General features: G+C 41.5%; 1 protein-coding gene across 4 annotated transcripts in view; it reads right to left on the bottom strand.

The window, feature by feature from the left end:
• RAPGEF5 (Rap guanine nucleotide exchange factor 5) overlaps window positions 1-22,667 on the bottom strand; it is a 141,056-nt gene that overhangs the window by 14,564 nt on the left and 103,825 nt on the right. For 3 of the 4 annotated variants that reach the window (XM_061469193.1, XM_061469194.1, XM_061469195.1), the window contains 9 exons: window positions 22,098-22,227; window positions 20,162-20,259; window positions 19,373-19,403; window positions 18,372-18,450; window positions 11,307-11,456; window positions 8,627-8,724; window positions 6,760-6,882; window positions 5,996-6,174; window positions 2,633-2,723 (listed from right to left, as the gene is read on the bottom strand). In XM_061469193.1, the coding sequence (XP_061325177.1) occupies window positions 2,633-2,723; window positions 5,996-6,174; window positions 6,760-6,882; window positions 8,627-8,724; window positions 11,307-11,456; window positions 18,372-18,450; window positions 19,373-19,403; window positions 20,162-20,259; window positions 22,098-22,227 (979 nt within the window). Of the gene's footprint in view, window positions 1-2,632; window positions 2,724-5,995; window positions 6,175-6,759; window positions 6,883-8,626; window positions 8,725-11,306; window positions 11,457-18,371; window positions 18,451-19,372; window positions 19,404-20,161; window positions 20,260-22,097; window positions 22,243-22,667 lie in introns of all 4 variants that reach the window. The other variant, XM_061469192.1, reaches the window with a different exon arrangement.

Below are 22,667 nucleotides of genomic sequence, written 5' to 3'. Positions count from 1 at the left end.
AAAATGCTGATGTATTTTTATGCCATGAGATTGCCGTGGTTGAAGTGCCTGCTGAAAGTACCAACAGGCAATTAACCTCCACTCCTCAGTTCCAAGAGCCCTAATTACAGACCATGTTATGTTCAGTGCCAGTGAGGCTACCCCTACAACCTCACCTCAGGTATCTGCATCCTTCTCTCTTGGAAACTGCTTGTTAGCAGCTGTTTTCATTTTCTTCCTTAGCTTCTACGTCTGCTGTGTTTACCTTAATATCCGTATCAAGAGAGAAGCAGTAACACAGGCTGAGAATTCAGATAGTGTGATCACATCCAGGTTAAATTATTTATTGTTATCAATCTTTCCTTAAAACAAGGGTTCTAGAAATTAACAGCCATCACGCTTGGTGCTGTTTGATACACCACCCCCAGTGCTGACCAGCGCTAGTGCTGGCACATGTTTGTGCCAGAGAGAGGTATTTCCTTAACAAACAATTAATCCATCTTCGATATCTCATCCTAATCCTACAGGGAGGGCAGAGAGCACCTTCCAAGAGAGCTCAGACACAAACTACCTTCTTGCCTTATATGCTAACACCTGCTCTACTCCACAGGCATCCGCTTCCTTTATTTCTAAGATGTTTTAATGGATTCACCTCATTGTACTCAAAGCAATTGTTCTTCTCCAACTTGAATTTTGCTGCTGTTATTTCAGATTTGAGGTAGGGTGCATGGACCCTTCAAGCCCATTTTTTTCCAACCATACTAGTTAGTCTAGTAAAAGATATCCCCTATCTTGTTTGTACTTAGACTCCGACAGCCACAGTGACACTTAACTAAGAGAAAAGAGTTTTAGAACAATGAAGATTAAATGGATGTGCTGTACAATTAAAATGCTAAAATAACAGAACATGGAATTGCAATTGCACTTTTTAACATCTTCAATCAGGGAAACTCAGGCTCATTAAAACACTGCATAATATCATGGGAAAAAAAAAAGGTAGAAGAGGGAGTTTGGGAGAATACTACTTGTTTAAGAATTCAGGTGGAGAGCCAATGTAGTTTCCTGTCTAAATGGTTGCTTAAATTTAGGTTGTTTCATTTACAAGTGTAAGTAATTATAATTAATTTATAAACATTGCTCTACTTCCTAGAAGTCACATTACTAATGCAAATAACCTTCTGCTTTTGAAATTTCCAGTGCAATAAAGTTGTGGTTTGGTTTTTTTTTTTAAATGCATGTGTCTTCATAACTATTTTACACACAGAACCATGACATATTTTAAACAATACATATGCATATGCACCCCTTGTTCTGACAAGCAATATATTCTACTCTTTCTGGGAGAGCTCCACCAGCAGCACATGATATCCAGAGGTCTCATCACACAGAAGAGTTCTACATGTTTCTCTGCGGGACAGATCTACACCATTGCCACCAGTTGCCTTTGAGACACTAAAAACCTTCCACTCTCCTACCAAAGCCCAGAGAAATGGGATGAAGGCAACCCGTAAGAGCAGGCAAAGGCAGATGTCCCCCAGAGGGGCATTTTAGAAATAGGAAAGACAAGGGGTTTCTGTATCATTTGTTGTCCTCAGGTGTGTATTTTCTCTAACATTTTTGCTTCACCTGTTATTTAAAGTTCACTCCTCCTTGCCTATCTAAGTCCCTGTAAAATCCTCCCTGCAGAAGCAGTCACTGCCCTTGTTTCTCTGTGTGCCAAAGCCACTGACTTACACAGCTACACAGCAATGTTTCCATATGCATGATTTCAGCTAAGGGGGAAGGCTTTTCCTGGACAGTGGTTAGCAGGTTTTTAAGTCTCTGATGCCATTTGTCTTCAGCTGCTGGTGCTCACGAATATCTCCAAGGCAAGAGATCACAGCCATTCTCTGTCACTTTGTATTACAGATTAGTATTCTTTGAGTATTGCCCACCTGTGGTGTTGGGGACATGGGGGAGGAATAGGGCTTCACCCCATCACACTTAATTGCTCCTTCCCTAATTTTCAGTTCATCAGCAGATATAGCAAGATGGCAGACACTAACACTCAATAATTTACTTGGATAGAAAAAAATTAAATACACAATATAAGCACAGATCCCAGTGGGACCCTCCTCTAAATATCCCATGCTCTGTCTAGGCACCAGTAGCTTCTTCAGCAGATAATGTCTGTGCTCCAGTACGTTCCTTATTCATGGCCCATTTCCTAACTTTGCTGTCAAGATGAGCAGCTGCAAAAATGCTGATAAAGGAGAATTAAAGAGAGTTTATTTCTATTTTCTGGGTTTTGGTCGGTTGGTTGGTTGGTTTAGGTTTAAAATTAAATTATTCCATGATTCCTTTTTTGTAGCCACCTTTATGAGACTTTCTGTTCTGACATCTACTTAAAATGCTAGGATTTTTATTTCATCTTTCAGAGGGTAAGATCTCCTTGCTTTGTTCTTACTTAAAAGCTCTGGAAGGACAGTTTTATTTGAATAACTGCGTATCTGAAGTTTCAGGTCACAATGAAGTTTCTCTGCTAACACTCACTCTGTGTTTGATTTCAGCATGAAAAACCCCAATAATTAGACAGAAAGGGTATTTCACCAGTATACAACCTTTGTGAGAAGTGGTTTTGACAGGGTCTAAAAGATACAAAGATGCATCTTACCTCCCAGGTCAGAGACAGCCGGCTGACAGATGAAGTATTGAGACCCATAACAATAGCGAAGAATGAATTCAGATTTCTTTGGGCTTTACAGCTGTGGAATAAAAATATGAATGTTGTATTCTCATTTTTTGTACTCAGAATTAGAGATCAATGGAAAGCACAGGTATCCTAGGTTACTGAGTCTCATTTCAACCCTCAGCACTAACATACAATCTTCTTCCACATAATGAACTCATTAAATGTCCTCTCATGACCACCTGCAGTCCAGGAGAGGGGGTCTTTAAGAAGTTTTTTAGCAAATGTTCTACTGTCTCATCAACCCTGTTGTTGGCAGTTGGTTTTTTTTCCCTTTGCTGTCAAAAGTAATTTTCCCTTTTCAATGTTCAAGTTACTCTCAGCTATCCTTTACCATACAGAATAATTGACCTCTATTCTGTTGTATTATAAATATTTTCATCCCCTTTTTCATCTTCTCTATAAATTGCACATCATCAGTTCCTTCAATTCTCTCTGTGGTCATGACCTGCAATCTACTTTTCCATATTGTTACTATCTTTCATTGAATTCTTCTAATTTATTTTAACTTTTCTTCCATGTGTTTCCTTCTTACCAAGGAGATGTAGTGAGACAGTGGGGAGAGAAGGAGAAACCTAATTACTGGTTTGGCTCTAAGTTCTCACACCTTTCTTCTGTGCAAGTGTAAAACAAATAGCAAATTATTTATTTGAAACAGCATCACACTTTGTCCTTGCCTTTAATTTGTCATCTACTATCACAAAAGGACCTCTGTTACAGTACTGTTCTTTACCATCATGCATTTATTTCTTCAGCTCAGTATTAGCATTCCCTAGCTGAATTACTTTGCATCTATCTAAATTAAATCTTATCCTACTGTTGTTTGCACATGTCGTTAGACTCCTCAGATCATTCTTTTTTTTTCCTATTATCCACAGCATTTGCAAACCCTCATCACTTCTATTGTCTAAAAATTTGATTAATGTTCAATTCACATATCCCTATAAATCAGTTGCAGTTAGCACTGGTCCCAGTATATGTCCCTACAGAATTTGCTTGATACCTCTATGTTGTGACATTTTACTATATACAATCAGACCCTGGTTATTTCTAGATAATTAGGATATTTGAAATCCTGAAATATTGAGTCCTTTTCAAACAAGATTCCCCTTTTTCTTGCAGGTTCTTGAAGATCACAATAAACATATGTGTGCATCTCTGTGTGAGTGAGAATCCTCTTTGAAGATAATTTTACATACAAACGAATCCACTGCCTTAACTGGGATTTATCAGAGAAAAGCACATGCCAAGGCGTTAGTCTGGAAATTTTCCAGCACTTCTTACAAGTTTTATAACAATTGCACTCATTGCTGTGTACTATCTCGAGACTGTATTTCTCACCTCATTTCAGCTGTCCTAATCATAACGTTGTTGCTCAGACCCCTTCTATCATTCAAGTCAGACAGGTCCCAAATGTAATTAATTTGAAAACAAAAAAGGTGTCCAACACAGCTCAAATAAACTGTCTGTTGGGTGGGCCCATTTCACACAAAGAACTGTAGAGAGAAGGCACGTCTTTTCAAGTCAGCCACTGCTTGGCAAGAGAGAAGGCTGCTGTTATAATCCATTTATTTTAACCCTTCATGACCTGTTTCTGTAACTCCTCAAAATGTTAATTTCTAACAACATGCTGATTTATTTTCTTTATTAAATCACTTGTTTTCTATTTTAGACTAGCTCATCTATGGGAGAGTATGCATCTGTGTTTCACAAACTCCATCTCCCTTTTATGTACTGACACACTTGTGTAAAAGCCTTCATCTTTTTACATATTCTTCAGCAGTAAAGTACACAAACATTCAGCATGAGGTGTTAGTCCTGGTGCTTTCCTGACAAGCTGAGAGTCATAGGCAATAATTCCTGGCCAAATCTGGAAGCAGAGAACAGGAAGCAGCGAGAGCTGCTCACAGCTCCCTACCTCTCTGCCTTAGTCAAAACCAAAATAGCAGGGCTTCTTAGCTTGTGCCTCATGATGACAGTCCTGTGCTAAGCACACCTTCCTTCTACTCTAATTGTTCCTCTTCTATCAGCTCTTCCAGAATTGGTAAAATATGATAATGTCTTCTTTTAGAAAGCTGCTTTTCTGATTACAAAAGATCCCAAGCAAACCACATACCCACTTATTTGTGTATTGATTATTTCATCATCTATAGGCTACAATGATGCAATGCATTGGGAAAGCCAGTCTGCTGTTTATTGACAACTGTATTTAGTCTCCATAGCTTTGGCTTTTCACTTAACAGAGATGGGATTCAAATAAAGCCACATTTTAGCCTGGTAACGAATATATCTCTATTCATGTGGAATAGACATGAAGCTTTTCCTGGAATGCAAATTAATGCTACTGTGGTGCAAGCAAGACACACAGAACTAACCAATGTTGACGTAATTTGACCAAACTTGTCCATTGATAAGGCAGAAAATGAACCATATGGATACCATACAACTTGCAATCTAAATCAAATCACATTTATGAGTTACACTAGATTAGATTAGAAGAATTCATTTCACCAAAGGCACTGCTTCAGCAGAGAACACTCTTTTGTATGTAACTGCCTTGCAAATTAAATCAATTCAGTCGATGAAGAGAACAAATTATACATTTTCCATGAACATGCACATTCAAATATTGCAGAAGACTTACAAGTGGAAAGAGAGGCAAGGAGAATGGTTGCACATATTTAAACTGCTCCATTTCCCTGGTTACTAAAATAAGAGTGATTACAGAGAAAAGAACTCTCTGTGTATAGTATATATTTTTATTCTGTTCCAAGGCATAGAAGAAATGCCAACATTATTTAGTAGCAGCACAAGAATATACTATCAAACTTAATTAATAAAGACCCTCACCTCCAATAAATTAATGAGTAGTCCAGAGAAGACTGCATAGGGCAACAGCTTATTGTAGCTAGTTTCCTCTAACAGAATATTTTTGGTTTCCATGTAGTCTTTGGTGAATAACAGTGTTGCTGCTCAAATAGTTATGTAACATGGTCCTCAGGTTATCTCTGCTAAGAAAGAAGGTATCTGCACCACCAGGGATTTTGCAGTTGATCCTGCAGATACAGTGGCTAAGTTGCTGGGGAAGACTTAAGCAGCATATATTCTGCCATGTCTAGTTTTGGCCAGTATTTGTTGTTTATGGACTGTTTTATCTAGGTGTGCTTACAACACTATTAAAACACAAGGTGACAAATCAGTTTGCTTTCTTTGCTTTTGCACCTACTCCCACCAAACAAAGGACGTGAATTCAAGGATTTTTGTTGCTTTGCAATGTTAGCAACTTACTGGGCAGCAATCTTGATGAACTTTTTGACTAGCTGTACACGTTTGCAGAGCTGGCTGCAGAGGAGTATCTCAGTGGCAACCCAAAGCTGGACCTCGTTGCATCTTTGAAGCAGAAGACTGAGATTCTCAGTGTTTTCAGTACTGCCCTGTCTGCTGAATGTGAAGTATATCAGCTCTTGCTGGAAGACATTGACAACATTATTATGGATATAAAAATAATTAAATGTAAATTAATTACAAATTATTTAGAACTGTGTTTTTGAAACAAGACTTGGGTATAAATGGTGATCAAGGAAAGCATATGATGAGAAGCAAGGGAATTTCCCCTTCATTTTCTCAGAAAGACAATATGCTTTTCAGTGAATGGTATTTTTAAGTGACATGTACACCTATTTGTGGAGTCCTATATTTACTGGAACATTATCCAGTGCAAAAGACAATTGGCATATACAACATATTCATACAGGCCAGTTTTAGAAAATAACCATGCTCTTCTACTCTCTTTAGGCAAATCTCAATAAAATCCACCAGATACACAGGGAACATAAGAGTTGCCCCAGTACAGGGAAGTTACAAACTTTTCACAGTTTTTTTCCTTTTCAGTGTCATGGATTGCAACACATCTCTTGGACCTGACTCAATACCACCACTGAGAGCTGCCAAATCATTCTGTCATGATGGTGAACTGAACATCAAGGAATACCAGTGCTCTAAAATGCACCACAATGCTGCATGACCGTAACATACCTGGAGGCATTTCTTACCTCATGAATTGCATTGAAGAGGCTCCAGTCAAAGTTTGTTAGTTCTAAGGCAAGATCCCAGGTGTTGATTCCCAAAATTCTTACAGACCTTTGCTGCAATTCCTCATTTTCACCAAATGGGTGCTAAATCAAGAGCAAAGAATCCTTAGCAGATTCTAAAAGTTCTGCAGTGAAAGAGCTACAGGACCAAGGTACAAAACAGAGCTGAGTAAGTAATCTTCTCTAAGTGCACTCTGAGGGATTTTCCCCAAACTAATCAAAATCAAGAGTTACAGCCTATTTAATAAATAGCTTGAAACAGAAAATGGGTCAATAGGATCAATGATTTGCTAGTGGATTAGGCCTTCTCCCTCCCTCTCTAAACCTGACCAAGCAGCCAGCATAACGAAAATCAAATCCCCAAAACATTCAGAAAACAAAATCTGAATTAAGACACCAGAAAATTTTTGTATTGTAAGATAAAGGAATCATTCTGCAAACACACTGGATTTAGAATAAATACACATAACTTGCCTGCCAATCCACCTTTACAAATAACATAAATACATACATTTTATGATTAATCTTCTCCAAATATAATCACCAAACAGTAAAGTACTGTGGGTCCAGATTCATTAAAGTTACTTAGCATATTACTGTGAAATGCACTGGCACTCCCGGTGTTAAGGATCATTTGACATTTCCTTTATTTTCTTGGATTTTCAAAAGTTTGCATTTCTCTTGCATTTCTTTTTTTTTACCTTGTTAGGCTGAAACTTGGCACATGAACCATCTGCCACGATAAAAGATTACTCTTACCAGTTAAGCCATTACTTTGATGCTGTATGTCTGACAGTTACAAGTTTTGTGAATTTTATTATGTAACTAATGAAACTAGATTGGCTGTCACCCATCTGTGCTGGAAACCTTCCCTTGATATCCTCATTTTTGGAGGTGGCTAGAATGCCGGAGGTAATGAGGATGACAGATTACAATGATAGCAGCATGTCAGCTCTTCAGTGCACATTGATCCAACAAAATGTAAATAGACATTTCTCATCCCTAGGATAAATGCACATAATCTTGGTGGTAGTGACAACACAGAAGTCAGCTGCAATACCATCCCTGCACTTTCCTTGGAACATCTGCATAACTAGCAGAAAACTATTGAAAGAGTAATTGTTTGAGTGCCTGACTGCTCCTGCCTCACTGAGGTTTTGGGAAATCATGGTCAGAGAGAATATGCAATCCTGGTTTCTGAGGACAGAGAGAATGAGAGAGACCTGCTCCCTTCAATCTGCTCTCCTCCCCAGCACCAGCGGGAGGATGGGAAGACAATACAGACAGAAGGAAGGGAAGAGGACATACCACCAGTGATACATGCCAGCCACAGACTGCCCATGTGGCTGCCACAGCACTGGGGTTGCACTGATGTCCAGTAATTTTGGTAGAACTCACACAACAACCATATTTACAAATAGCAATTCCATGGAGTTTGTCCATCACCTTGTATGATTATGTACTGGCCACTTTAAGTGTTATAAAGGCACAAGGGAGACTTGGGGGGGAGGGGAGGTAGGAAAGAAAGAAAAAAAACTCACACAGGCCCTGAATAACCCTCATCCCATCCATTTCTGCACAAACACAAGTCAGCTTTTCCAGGCTGATGTAGATTGAAAGATTTAAGCCGTACAGAATCTTTGGTCTACATGAAATTGGTAAACAAATTCCATTACTGTTCAATCAAATAAGTGCTGTTAATGCATGATACTTTTTATAGAGCAGCTCACTAAGCTTTACTAAGGAAGCAAAAAATAAATTCTGCATTGAAAAAGCCCTCTTGAGTTAGACAAATAAAAATTGGGAGGTAAACAATACAGATTCTTACCAAAGAATCAGTCAGATCTTTCCGGTACACAAACATACGACTGGATGAATCCAAAGATTTTGAGATAGCCAAGTCATTTGGCTGTAGCTCATGTTTTTCTGTAAAAACAGAAAACAAAACACAAAAGCTACAGACAAGGTGTAAAAGCTGTATATAAATATGAGAAAAACATTACAAATGTATCTGTGCAGCCACATCAAGTTCTTAAAATGTAACTACGCATCAGATCCACTCCCTGTGGAGACCATTATCTCCACACTATTTCAGGCACAATAAAGGAAAGATGTCTCTGATGCTGGACTAGAGCACAAAACCTTCCAGCATCTGCTTTCAAAGTGTACTTCATATCGGATAGAAGAGAAAGAAACCCTTGAACCCCCATTCTAACCTCCTATACATTACAGAACATTCAATTTCAACCCAGTGTAGCTACTGTACATGTACAGACTTTTGTCGGAACAAACTGTTTCGGCCTCCAGAGACTGAGCTGTTTAGCAGAAAAGAGCAGGAGTGAAGATGTAGCTACAGTCATTCGACGGGAAAAGAAGTTTGAAGGATCTCAGCGCCATGAAACTCATCCCACAGAACAGGGCTGAAGAGTCCTTTACAGTACAGTATTTACAAAACAAAAGCAAAGAGAAAAGACTCTTCCACTTCAGAGTAGTGGTTCAGTTCTGGGCAATCTTGGATGCACCAGAGAAAGGTGTTGGGAAAAATAAAGCAAAAAAGTAAAGCAGAACACAGCTAAAATCTGCCCTAGGAAAACTGCCTCTTCCTGCAGGCTCCAATACCTGACACATGAGGTTTGATTACAGTGACTGTATTATGGAGACCCAAAATCACTACAGTCATGTTGACAGCTACCTTGGACTTCACATTGCCCATGACAGAGGAGTAGGACCAGGAAGGGTCTGAGAGCCAAACATCATTTCAGACTGTTTTGCCTCTTATCCATGTTCACACTGACACCAGATACATTTATGCTGAACTACCAGTATGCTTTTTCAAGGTAATTTTGAACAAAAAGAGCTTGCTTGTTCATTTCAGGAGTACAATAAAAATGTATTCTCCAGTGCTCACACTGCTGCCCTCCAAGTGGATGGCAGATGACAGTTCTGAGTCATGCAAACACAACAAAAATACCAAGGAAAAAAAGAGAAAAGCATGGCAGGCTCATGTATTATCGCTTGCAGCACAGGACTGACAATGCTAAGAACAAAGATACCAAAATTGTGTTATCTCAAATTAATTCAGGCAACATGACTAGCATTTTAAGGGTTACAGTGCTCATGAACAAATGACAATCCTATTGTACCTCTATTTTAACAATTATTTCTTATTGAACAGCCACATGGCAACCACTTCTATTCTGTAGCTTTCTTGGGAATCAGTGTGGTCTAAAGATAATAGTGTGTTTCATTATTTATGAACTGTTGGTTTTCTTTAGCTAAGTAGGCAGTTAGCACCAGATTTATTGCTATCAGAGCAAAACTTGCTCTGCTCTTGAACAGGAGCACAAGACCTGAAAAACAACAGCAGCCCAGTGATTTTGCAGTGCTGTAAAATGCACTGGAATGGGCACACACAAAGGTAAAATGGGTATGTCTGTAAAAGATTATTGCTCAGCTGGCCAGGACATCTACATGTAATGCTCCTCTGTGACTGCTCCGTGCCCAGCCTTTCCATAGCCAGAGTAGGGCACCATTTTTCAGCCACCCACACTGATGCCCTGTAAAAAAATGGTTATTTAACTGAGCTCAGTGTAGGGGAGAAAAATGTGACCTTCCACTTCTGAATCAAATAAATACACAGTACAATCCAGCATTTGTGTATAGTTAATTTAACTAGACTGACTAAGAAGTAGCGAAGGTGCATCTTTTGCCCCAGGGGATTGACACCATTATCTGAGAACACAGCCAAGTATTCTACACTCTTAGTCCCTTTTTGTAGATTCAGCTTCTCATTTCTATGTGCCTAGTTAAATTGCTTTCTTTATATACTCTAAGAGCCAAAAGATACCACAATGAGCAAAACAATTTCAAAGAGCTTGAGACCTGCCAGACCCCAAGGAAATGCCTGGGGGTTTGGCTGGTCCTTAGTATCAGCCTACAGTCAGTCTGGTTTTCCTTAAAAAAGACAATAAGCTTTTCTGTTCAATGAGAAGCACTAAAATAATAAGCAAAAAATGCCAGTTGTAAGCAAAACTGCTTACAAAATATTGCTTAGATTGCTCTTGGTATCTCAGCCGTGCAAATACATGTCTCCCTCCTTTCTGCTAGGAATATTCATTACTCACGTTGTAAATGAGTAAACAGACACACATATAGTATTTGCTATTCCCTTTTGCATTTTTAAAGCAAACCATGCCTCATTGCCTTCCAAATTAATTTAAATATGAAAGTAGGAGATTTATCTGTGGGGAACAAATAAAATCTTGCAATACTGCTGGAGATTGAAAGTCTGCACTCCTTTCTGAGCAAGGGGATGCCGTATCCAATGGTACCAAAGAATAAGCTGTTGCCATGGAAACGACTCTCTGGGAAGCAGCTCCTCATTGTTCCTGTGGTCACCCAGCTGTGGGCCTGCACAGGAACAGCTGTATTCTTGCACCAGAAAGTGTCACCCCTCCCCTACATGATGCACTAAAAGGTAAGTAATCAGATGAAGGGGGGTTATTTACCACCAGAGAATGTGACTGTCACCAGCACCAGCTCTTCCTCCACGTACTGGATCTTTTCTGCTACAATCTTCAGTATGTCTAGAGCTGAAGTGGATACTTGAGCTTTCACACTGACATAGGAGTGTTCTGTTATATACACACGGCAGAAAACTGCAAAAAGGAAGAAAGACACATTCAGCATTAGACAGAGATATCTGACAGAGCAGGGAGAATCTCGCAGACCAAACCCTGGCAATGCCTTGGCTGCCTGGCTACTGCAGCTCCTCGCCCTGGGAAATGCAAGTAAATGGAAATGGAGATCCCACCATGAGGATCTATTATGGACACCCTGCTCTACTGCCTATCATCTTTCCAAACCCAGCTGTTGCCATATTTTCTCCCTTCCTTTTAGGTTCAGATAAATCACCATCCTTTCAATACATTTCATATCCGCTGCAGAAATTATTTTGGACCTCCACTTCCACCTGGAACAAGAGGCTTCACAAGAACCACTCTCCCTGATTTTCAACCTCCCCAATCTTCAACTGCTCCTGCTACCTTATCTGGCTAGCCGTCTAAACTACTTTCATTGCCAGTGTATTTTAGCACCAGTAGAGGCTGCCCAAATAGCAATGCAATTAGTTTTGACAACTCTTTCCATGAATCACTTGCAGCACATATAAAAGAAACCGATTTGAAGAAATTCTCTGGGTTCATCACTTCCACTGAAGAGCATGAGTAGGTTAGGCTCTCTGGAAGGAAGATTCCCAGCAGCAATGCTGTGGTCAGCTCAGCTAGTCCTTGTTTCTGTTACAAAAAGGATGTACGCGCTCTCTGCTTGCCAGAATTTTGTGTTTACACCTTTTACTGAGTTTGCTGTAGCCAGTTCTTTGAAATACAGCTGCCATAATGTCCCGGGTTCAGCAGTAGCAGTTATTTTTTCTCCTTCTTAGTAGCTGCTGCAGTGCTGTGGTTTTGACTTTGTTAAGCAGTTAAACAGAGTCAGGTTTGGGTTATCTGAGGTTAGATGATGATATAGGAGGACCAAGAGATTTTCCCCAAGGCTGGACAGTCATGAGTGGCAGGGTGTGTGGGACAGTATGGGCCAGTATCTAGGCCACTGGGCCCCTCCAGTGCTTTGGAAGCGTTGGAGATGGAAGGCAGCTGTATGGAGTCCCCAACGACAAGTTGCAGAAACTGCTGAAAGGGAGGGTGAATTATTTTGAGCCTGGTGGGCCCGTGACACTTCAGGCCACCAGGGCAGAGATACAACATAAAGATGGACTCATGATCGAGGGGTGGACTTAGCAATGGACACTACTGCCCAGGTTATTCGTGAGGATGAGCACTGCACACAGCCTCTCCTGCTCTGAAAGACTGTTACAAAAGATGGAACCTGACATCATGGGCCGAATGGACTCAGCAGCTTTACAGAGATTGGTCCATGCACTAAGGAATGATACCTGTGTGTATGTGTATGTGTGTGGATGTATATATATATATATATGTATATACGTAAGAGCAATGGTATATTGAAAATGTGGCATCTGAGCATGACGTGAATGGTATGGAATAAGGGGTGAATACTGTGCTGGGTTCAGCAGTAGCAGTTATTTTTTTCTCCTTCTTAGTAGCTGGTGCAGCGCTGTGGTTTTGACTTTTGGCATGGGAACAGCACTGACAATACCCATGTTTTTAGTTACTGCTCAAATGTTTAGTCTGACCAAGGACTTTCTGAATCTCATGCTCTGCCAGGGAGGAGGGGAAGCCAGGAGGAAGCAGAGACAGGAAACTTGTCCCAGACTAGCCAAAGAGGTATTCCATACCACAGCACGTCATGCCCCATATATAAACTGGGGGCAGTTACCCAGAAGGGCTAGCTCTCTGCTCAGGTCGGGCGAGCTATCGGTTGGGTTGGGTATCAGCAGGTGGTGAGTGGTTGTATTCTCTTCCCTTGTTATTTCCCTTATCATTATTATTATTGGTGGCAGCAGTAGTGGTTTGTGTTATACCTTAGTTACTGGACTGTTCTTATCTCAACCCGTGGAAGTTATATTCTTTTGATTCTCCTCCCCATCCCTCCGTGAGCTGGGGGAGGGAAAAAGGCCGGGGGGGAATGAGAGAGAGACTATGTGGCTGACTGGGTTTAAACCATGACACATAATTAAAAGGGAAGAAACAGGGCTGCAGACTTGCATAAATATTTCAATGATTATACCTGATAATAAGAATTGCCAGAACTTTTGATTTCATACTTACTTAAGTGCTTAATTAAACTTTAAATTTCTTTCTACTCTAGCACTTCTTACTGCAATAAAGCTGCTACCATACAGGTATAAGACAAAACTTCTCTTGTCCAAAAGTGCTGGGTTTTAATTTATTTTTATTGACAGATGTATGTAGTTCTGTGCTTGTCCTACAAATCTTCATGGCTTCAGGGCACTTTCATTAATGGAGACCATGCAAGAAGCAGTTAAAAACTCTATTCTCAAGAATATCTTTCTTTTTTTGTATTGTAGTAAAGAAGAAATGCAGATGATAAGGAAGAAAGAACTTAACATATGGCCTTGGGGAAGAAAAGTAATTTGATTTTATAATGTTTTCTTAACCTGCCTCTGCTGACAGACAGTAAATCAGATGCTCATCCTATGGCAGATTCTCTCTTCAGAATGGTTATAACTCATGAAAAGAGAGAGACATCAAACTGCACACTAAATTATTAGGTAGAAAAACAAATTTTAAGAACACTGACAGAATGTCCTGGGTTCAGCAGTAGCAGTCATGTTTCTCCTTCTTGGTAGCTGGTGCAGTGCAGTGTTTTGACTTTCGGCCTGGGAACAGAGCTGATAACAAGGATGGCTTGGCCAAGGACTTTGTGAGCCTCATGCTCTGTCAGGGAGGAGGGGAAGACAGGAGGAAGCAGAGACAGGACACCTGACCCAAACTGACCAAAGAGGTATTCCATACCACAGCACGTCATGCCCAGGAAGTAACTGGGAGTTAGCCGGAAGGGCTGGGAGACTGCAGGGTTGGAGGAGGTATGGGTCAGTGCTTGGTCAGGCTTGGGGGGTGAGTTATCGGTTGGCTGGCGGTGAGGTGTTGTATTCTCTTCCCTTGTTATTTCCTTTATCATTATTATCACAGTATCACAGTATCACAGTATGTTAGAGATTGGAAGGGACCTCGAAAGATCATCTAGTCCAATCCCCCTGCCGGAGCAGGAACACCTAGATAATGTTACACAGGAATGCGTCCAGGCGGGTTTTGAATGTCTCCAGGGAAGGAGACTCCACAACCTCCCTGGGCAGCCTGTTCCAGTGTTCCGTCACCCTCACTGAGAAGAAGTTTCTTCTCAAGTTTAAGTGGAACCTCTTGTGTTCCAGTTTGTACCCATTACCCCTTGTCCTATCATTGTTTGCCACTGAGTAGAGCCTGGCTCCGTCCTCGTGACACTCCCCCTTTATATATTTATAGACACTGATAAGGTCACCCCTCAGTCTCCTCTTCTCCAAACTATAGAGACCCAGCTCCCTCAGTCTTTCCTCATAAGGGAGATGCTCCACTCCCTTAATCATCTTCGCTGCCCTGCGCTGGACTCTCTCCAGCAGCTCCCTGTCCTTCTTGAACTGAGGGGCCCAGAACTGGACACAATACTCCAGATGCGGTCTCACCAGGGCAGAGTAGAGGGGAAGGAGGACCTCTCTCGACCTACTAACCACCGCCCTTCTAATACACCCCAGGATGCCATTGGCCTTCTTAGCCACAAGGGCACAGTGTTGGCTCATGGTCATCCTGTCGTCCACTAGGACCCCCAGGTCCCTCTCCCCTACACTGCTCTCTAACAGGTCGTTCCCCAACCTATACTGGAACCTGGGGTTGTTCCTGCCCAGATGCAGGACTCTACACTTTCCCTTGTTATATTTCATCAAGTTACTCCCTGCCCAACTCTCCAGCCTATCCAGGTCTCGCTGGATGGCAGCACAGCCTTCTGGCGTGTCAGCCACTCCTCCCAGCTTAGTGTCATCAGCAAACTTGCTGATAGTACACTCAATTCCCTCATCTAAATCATTGATGAATATATTAAATAATACCGGTCCCAGTACTGACCCTTGAGGCACTCCACTAGTTACAGGCCTCCAACTAGACTCAGCCCCATAGACTACAACTCTCTGGCTTCTCTCCTTCAGCCAGTTCGCAGTCCACCTCACTACCTGATCATCCAGTCCACACTTCCTCATTTTAGCCGTGAGGATGCTGTGGGAGACTGTGTCAAATGCTTTGCTGAAGTCAAGGTAGACCACATCCACCGCTCTGCCATCATCCATCCACCGTGTTATTTCCTCATAAAAGGCTAAGAGATTGGTCAAACATGATTTCCCCCTGGTGAAGCCATGTTGACTGCCCCTCATAACCTTCTTATCCTTGATATGCCTTAAGATGGTACCAAGGATAAGGTGTTCCATCACTTTCCCAGGGATGGAGGTGAGGCTGACCGGTCTATAGTTACCCGGGTCCTCCTTCTTGCCCTTTTTGAAGACTGGAGTGACATTTGCTTTCCTCCAGTCCTCAGGCACCTCTCCCGTTTCCCAAGACTTGGTAAAGATGATGGAGAGTGGTCTAGCAATGAGTTCCGCCAGTTCCCTCAGCACCCGCGGGTGCATCCCATCTGGACCCATGGATTTATGGATGTCCAGATTGCTCAACTGGTCTCTAACCCATTCCTCATCGACTAAGGCAAACCGCTCCGTCGACCTGACTTCATCTAAGGTCTCAGGGGTACAGGGCTCTTCAGGACTGCCCGCAGCAGAGTAGACAGAGACAAAGAAGGCATTCAGTAATTCTGCCATCTCTTTATCTTCTGTCACCAGGGCACCCATCCCGTTCATCAGTGGGCCTACATTGCCTCTGGTGTTAGTTTTGTCTGCCATGTATTTAAAAAAGCTCTTTTTGCTGTCCTTGACCCTTCTTGCCAGGTTTAATTCTAAGGATGCCTTAGTCCTCCTAGCTGCCTTCCTACATCCTCTAGCAGCAGCCTTATATTCCTCCCAAGTGGCCAGCCCCTCCTTCCATGACCTGTAAACTCTCCTCTTCCACTTGAGCATACCCAGCAATTCCCTGTTTAGCCACGCAGGTCTCTTGGCCCTCTTCCTTGACTTCCTACGTGTCGGGATGCTCCGATCTTGAGCACGGAAAAAGCAGTCCTTGAATGTCAACCAACTATCTTGGGTCCCTTTACCTTCAAGCAGCCCTGCCCATGGGATTTCCCCTAGCAATTGCTTGAAAAGGCCAAAGTTTGCCCTGCTAAAGTCCAGGGTTGCAATTCTACTTGGTATTCTACTAGTCCTACGACACAAGATCCTGAACTCCACCATCTCGTGGTCGCTGCAACCAAGGCAGCCCTCAACCCTTACTGCTTCAACCAGATCCTCCTTGTTAGTGAGGATGAGATCCAGCAGCGCTCCTCTCCTGGTCGGCTCATCCACCATTTGCAGGAGGAAGTTATCATCCATACACTGGAGGAACCTCCTGGACTGTGGCTGGGTTGCCGAGTGGTCCTTCCAGCAAACATCAGGGAAGTTAAAATCCCCCACGACGACCACGGCCTGTGACTGTGAGGCCGCTCTCAGCTGCCTGTAGAAGGCCTCGTCAACTTCCTCACCCTGATCCGGTGGTCTGTAACAGACACCTACAACAGTATCCCCCGTGCCAGCCTGCCCCTTAGTTCTCACCCACAGACTCTCAACTTGCTCATCATCTGTCCCTGGACAGAACTCGGTGCACTGTAGTTCCTCCCGCACATAAAGAGCAACCCCACCACCCCGCCTGGCTGGCCTGTCTTTCCTGAAAAGGACATAGCCTTCCATGACTATATTCCAGTCATGTGAGCTGTCCCACCACGTCTCTGTAATTGCCACCAGATCATAATCTCCTGACTTAACACAGGTTTCCAACTCCTCCTGCTTATTTCCCATGCTGCGCGCATTGGTGTACAGGCATTTCAGGGAGCGAGCTGAGCACACCGATTTCACCCTAGGATTGTAGGAGGCCTCCCAGTCTTCATTAATTCTGGAGTGCTGCCCCACTGGGACAAGCCCAGCTACAACCCCATCCCCCTTCGAATCTAGTTTAAAGCTCTCCAAATGAGCCCTGCTAATTCGTGCCCCAGCATCCTTTTCCCTCTGTGAGACAAACCTTTCTCACTTGTCATTGTCCAGACTGGTGCCCTATAAAACCAGCCGTTATCAAAGAATCCAAAGCCCTGCCTGTAGCACCAGTCTCGAAGCCAATTGTTCATGAACTGAATCTTCCCATTCCTTCCCACATCAGTGGAAGATGGAAGGAGAGAGGAGAAGATCACTTGAGCCCCAGACTCTTTCACCATCTGCCCCAAGGCCCTGTAGTCTTTCTTCATCCCCCTCAGATTGCGGGAAGCAGCTTCCTCCCCACCTGTCTGGAAGACCAGCAGCGGGTAATAGTCTGTCGGGTGCACCAGGTGATAGCAGTAGTGATTTGTGTTATACCTTAGTTACTAAACTGTTCTTATCTCAACCCATGGGAGTTGCATTCTTTTTGACTCTCCGTCCCTCCGGGAGCAGGGGGAGGGCAAGAAGTGGGGGGAAGTGAGTGAACGAATTGCCTGACTGGGTTTAAACCACGACACAGGAATATTCAGACTCCATGTTCAGTGCGCAACACAACTTGCTTACAGTGAGTTTGAAATCTCATCCTCTCTGTCATTTATGAGGGAATGATGGCAGCAATGTTCCTTTATATCCTTTGTTTAACATGGATATTTAACAACTGGATGCGCTGCCAACACTCTTGGGGAGCACACAGTTCAACTATAGGACTGCTGGAACAACCAGACAGGACAAAACCCCCTTGAGATACCACATCATTGTCAAACCCCTGCAGAGTAAGAAGCAGGAAGCTAACTCTACACAGTCAAATCTTCTTCTGTAGCCTTAAGGTGCTGTTCAGAAGTTGCATGGAAGTTAAAGAAAAAAAAAATTACATTATGGGCAGCCCTTGAGAAACAATTTCCCAGTTTTGGAGTTTTTTCTCCACTCTTTCAATCATACTTACTTTCTTCTGTTTCATTCATGGTTCCCCTGTGCTGCAGCCAGTTCTCCTTTAGACTGAACTGGTGGAAAAAGGTTTTATTCTGTAAGGGAGTGGAAGAGAGAAAAAAAAAAAAGAGAGACAACACTGACTCTTTGCATCCCTGCCCTTTACAATTCACAGAACACAGTATTCAGCCTATATGTCTGGCCTAAAAGGTTTCTGTATAGGAAATCCACACACCCTTTTTTGGATCAGTAAACTAGGAGTTGCCTTACTAAATAATGGCCAAGGTGGGATTTTGTTTTGGAGGAAGCAGGACACGCCAAGCCTAAGCAGCAGGCATAATTCAAGGCTCTCTGTAGTCATGTTCAAAGCCCATTTCTTATATACACTTACATACATTTTCTATGTACCAATCAGCCTATTTAGCAATTTCACTACAATCTCATGTTCTGCCTTCCACATTTCCGTAGCAACATTTTAAGCTTATTATACACTTCAGCTTCAGCCCTGTAAATTTTATGAGCACAGCAATTCACTTCTGTGCAGTTTGTACACCAGCTTTCTCCTTCTGCATTTTCTCCCTCCAGTTAAATAGACAGATTTATGTTCCGCTCTTTCTTTCTCTTTCTCTGTCACAACAAATCCCCCCTTTGCTCTGTCTACTTGATATCCATGTCAATGCCTATGCTCAGCCTGGTTTGTCCAGATTACTACATCTCTCCAGCCCAGTGGGGAACTCACTCGCAGGCCTCCCCTGAATTCTGACATCTCCGAGCATCATGTTAAGATGCTAAACTGTCATAGGTTAGCTCATATAGCTGATATTCAGGCTCCAATGGCAGAAAATAAACATTCCTTATGTAATATTGAGGGTCTAACCTCACTGATGTATCCTGTCATATTTTTGGCCACCTGTCATTTTCAGTGGAGAAGCCAAGAAAAGAGAGGGAAGTGGACAGAGGGGAAGAAAGTGCGATAGTAAGTTATCTTTCAACCAGCAACAATCAGGTTTGCATTACCTTTCGGTGAGGTGAATACTCATCTACAGTGCTGAAACAAAAAGGAAAACCCAGATTATTCTCTCCAGCCAAAGCCTAGGAAAATTAAGTTTTAGCTGTTATAAAGTTTACATCAGAAAGCTTTTATTATTAAATAGTCACCACAGACTGGCTGCAGAGCTCCTTCAGGGAAAATTAAGGGTGTATGGCCTAGCCGGAAAACTTTTCTGTGACTTGCACAATGGATGTAGTGAAGAACAACGCTGCCAGCCTGTGAGCTGCTGGAGAACATGGGCGCAGCTCAGGGCCCTGGGGTAAGCAATCAGGGTCACCCTCAGGGACATGGCTCTTTCCACTTCCCCAGTGCCAAACCATGGAAATCAACTCCATTTGTCTGCAAAAATTGCCAAGGAAATATATTTTACAAACCCCACCACTGTTAGTAAAATAATAACCCCAAGATGACTACTGCAAGAGATTTGCTTCTCAGTACCACAGACTGCAGAGAGAAAATGAGAATTAAGGTACCATCTGAAGTCACAGACTCAGCTTCTGAGGGAAATTTTGCCATCTTTTGCTCAAAATATCACTCTACTTGCAAGTCATCACAACCAAAACAGATAGAAGTGACTGTTGAAACACACACCACTCAACAAACTTCAGAGAAGATTGAATAATCTAGCTTTAGTTTAAAGAAGAGATTGTTTGTAAAAATGAATATAGTACTAGTTTTACTGAATTATAGCAAGATGACAACAAAAATAAGTTACACTCTAAGGAGACTTGATCACAAATATAATCAATACTCACTGCCGACGATGCACCCCCAGAATCTTCTGGAATTCTTTCAGGTCCTTCTCAAGAACTGGATATTCATACACATCATCTAACACATTCCTGTATATTGTCTACAAAATAAAACAGTATCTGTAAACATCTGATAATTCAAACATAAATCTAAGGCACCACATCAGCAGTATAAACCAATTCAGTCACTAGCTTGCTAAAGCTAATTTCATCACTATATTTAGGCAAGGGCTATAAGGACAGAATGTTCCTGTTAAAACTTCTAGACTGATCCATATTCAGCTTGCCTTTGGAGAAACAATCTTTATAAGATCATCAAGCAAGAAGGCAAAATGTTAACATTTTTGACTACACACACAAAGATTTAAAACAACACTTGTGGCTGTTACAGGAAATCTAGGTTAGGTCAGAAGAAAACATTCTGAAGCTTGAGAACAGACCACACCATGATCACCTATCCAAAATTATAACAAACAGGTTAATTTTATTACGACTTTTAAAATGGAGAATTTTCTCATTCACTTTTCTTCATGTTTGCATGCATTTTAAATTTAGTGATATCTCTCAGAAACAACTATCAATATAATCCTCATTGTAAGCTATTAAATAAATAAATAAACCCTACTTATTTTAGGGGGAGGCATTGTCTGAATGCCATCAATCAGGAACCTCATTCAAACATGAAACGCACTACCTCAGACAAAAGGTAAATAAATAAGTTTTTATGATTGAAATTGTAGGAAGTATTGTCTCTATACTTTTTCAGAATCTGTGCATAGATCCTTCTCCTTCCCTTCCAAGAAAATGAGGATCATATGTATGAGCTGAATCATCAGTTTTTTTTGGTCCAATTAACATGCTTACATTCATAAAGTTCAGCATGAACAATTCTGGCTTACAATCCTACATATTGTTTTTGCACGTCTAACTTCAACTATCATTAACATTACTGCTGCTAAATATTGCACAGAAGCCTCAAGCAGAGAAACTGCGTGACAATACACATGGCCAGAAAAGACAAGCCCCATAACCTTAACTGATGGCTGGAATGATGTCCACTTTCCAGTATAACACTAGTGCCAAATAGCAAAATGGATTTTTGCTTCCATATACAGTGTGTCCTACTCCAAAACCAAAACAATACCTAAAAAAATGAAGCTCAAGACTTTCTCCAAATTCAGTTCAATATTTCATCCCTTTGTCTTGAGTGAAAGATTGAAAAGAACAGTTTCAGACAAAGAATCTCATTGGGAAAGGTGGAAGACCCTGCATAGTCTCCTTAAATACTTTCATCTTTCAAGCAGCAAGGGGAAAACAAACAACCCAAAAAAAACAACCAAAAAACCCCAACCAGGTGGATCCTGGGTCAGCAATGACATGGCTATTTGTAAATTTACAGCAGAATCATAAAAGCTTTTGGAGCTCATTCAGAAAGAAGGACATAATTTCATTTATTAAAAATACATAAAGCTTTACTCCGCGTACACCTGAAAAACACTGTGGAATAGCATTTCACTCCTCAAAGCAGCATCTCTTACAAGGACCTCAAAACTTTCTCTTCATCCACGATCCTCTGCATGCTGACTGTAGCCCCTCTTTTGGCAGACACAAACAGTGTGTCCAAGGAACCTCCACATCTTTGTCGTTTTATTTCTTACCTTCACTCTCTAACTTTTCCAATTTTCTAGAAAGCATGGAGTTCTATAAGTTTCATACCTGAAAGCAATGTTTTTGACATTGAGTGTATTGACTTTACAGGTCTTCTGTTCAAACTGACTATCTGTAAGGCATTCAAGGAAGACACAGGTAAATAATTTCATATTCTAGATATTGTGTATAAAATTTAAGTATGAAAAACTATAGATTTGGCTGTTGCAGCTTTTTAGACACAGTATGTTAATTAAACAGTGCTAAAATGCACCATAAAGTATTTCATTACCTTTAAAAATTGTTTTAAATGCTCATCTTCATGTAACCAGTCTTTGTAGAGAGAAGTCCACTGTGACACCAAATGCAAGACTTTTCGTTTCCTACAGGACACATCAGAGTCATCTTCTTTACCTTGGTGGCTCTTAGCACAATAGGTACAGGAGGTTAAGGAACAAATAATAAGGTCTCACTGAAAGTCAAGAATTAAGTGGTAAAAAGACTTTGCAATCATCTCACTTGCTAGTGAAAGTTTTTTTTTATGATTTCTTTTTTTTTTTACTACATTCTTCAGTTTAAAACGTTTTATCTTATCTGGAGCTTTAGGAGTTTCATCAACTTTTTGGAATTAAATTCTCAGTAATAGAAATGTCAGTTCATCTTCTGTGCCAACAGGATTTTTCTCCTTTATAGATTAGAGGGGCGAGCCTATAAAAGTAAAATCAATTCAACAGGAAGTATACAACGTTGAGTCATATCTTTTCTGCAGAACTGGGAATGAACCTTTGTCCTGCAGACTGGTGCCAACGTGAATGTCTGTGGGAAGGAGAGCATCATTAACAACAACAAAAATCCCAGGCAG

The sequence above is a fragment of the Pezoporus flaviventris genome, unplaced genomic scaffold (genome assembly GCF_033815535.1).
Source record: "Pezoporus flaviventris isolate CSIRO_AGI_PZ_B2104156 unplaced genomic scaffold, CSIRO_AGI_Pfla_v1 ptg000055l, whole genome shotgun sequence".
NCBI lineage: Eukaryota > Metazoa > Chordata > Aves > Psittaciformes > Psittacidae > Pezoporus > Pezoporus flaviventris.
Note: the sequence above shows the minus strand (reverse complement) of the source record. Positions and strands in the feature narration are given on the sequence as shown.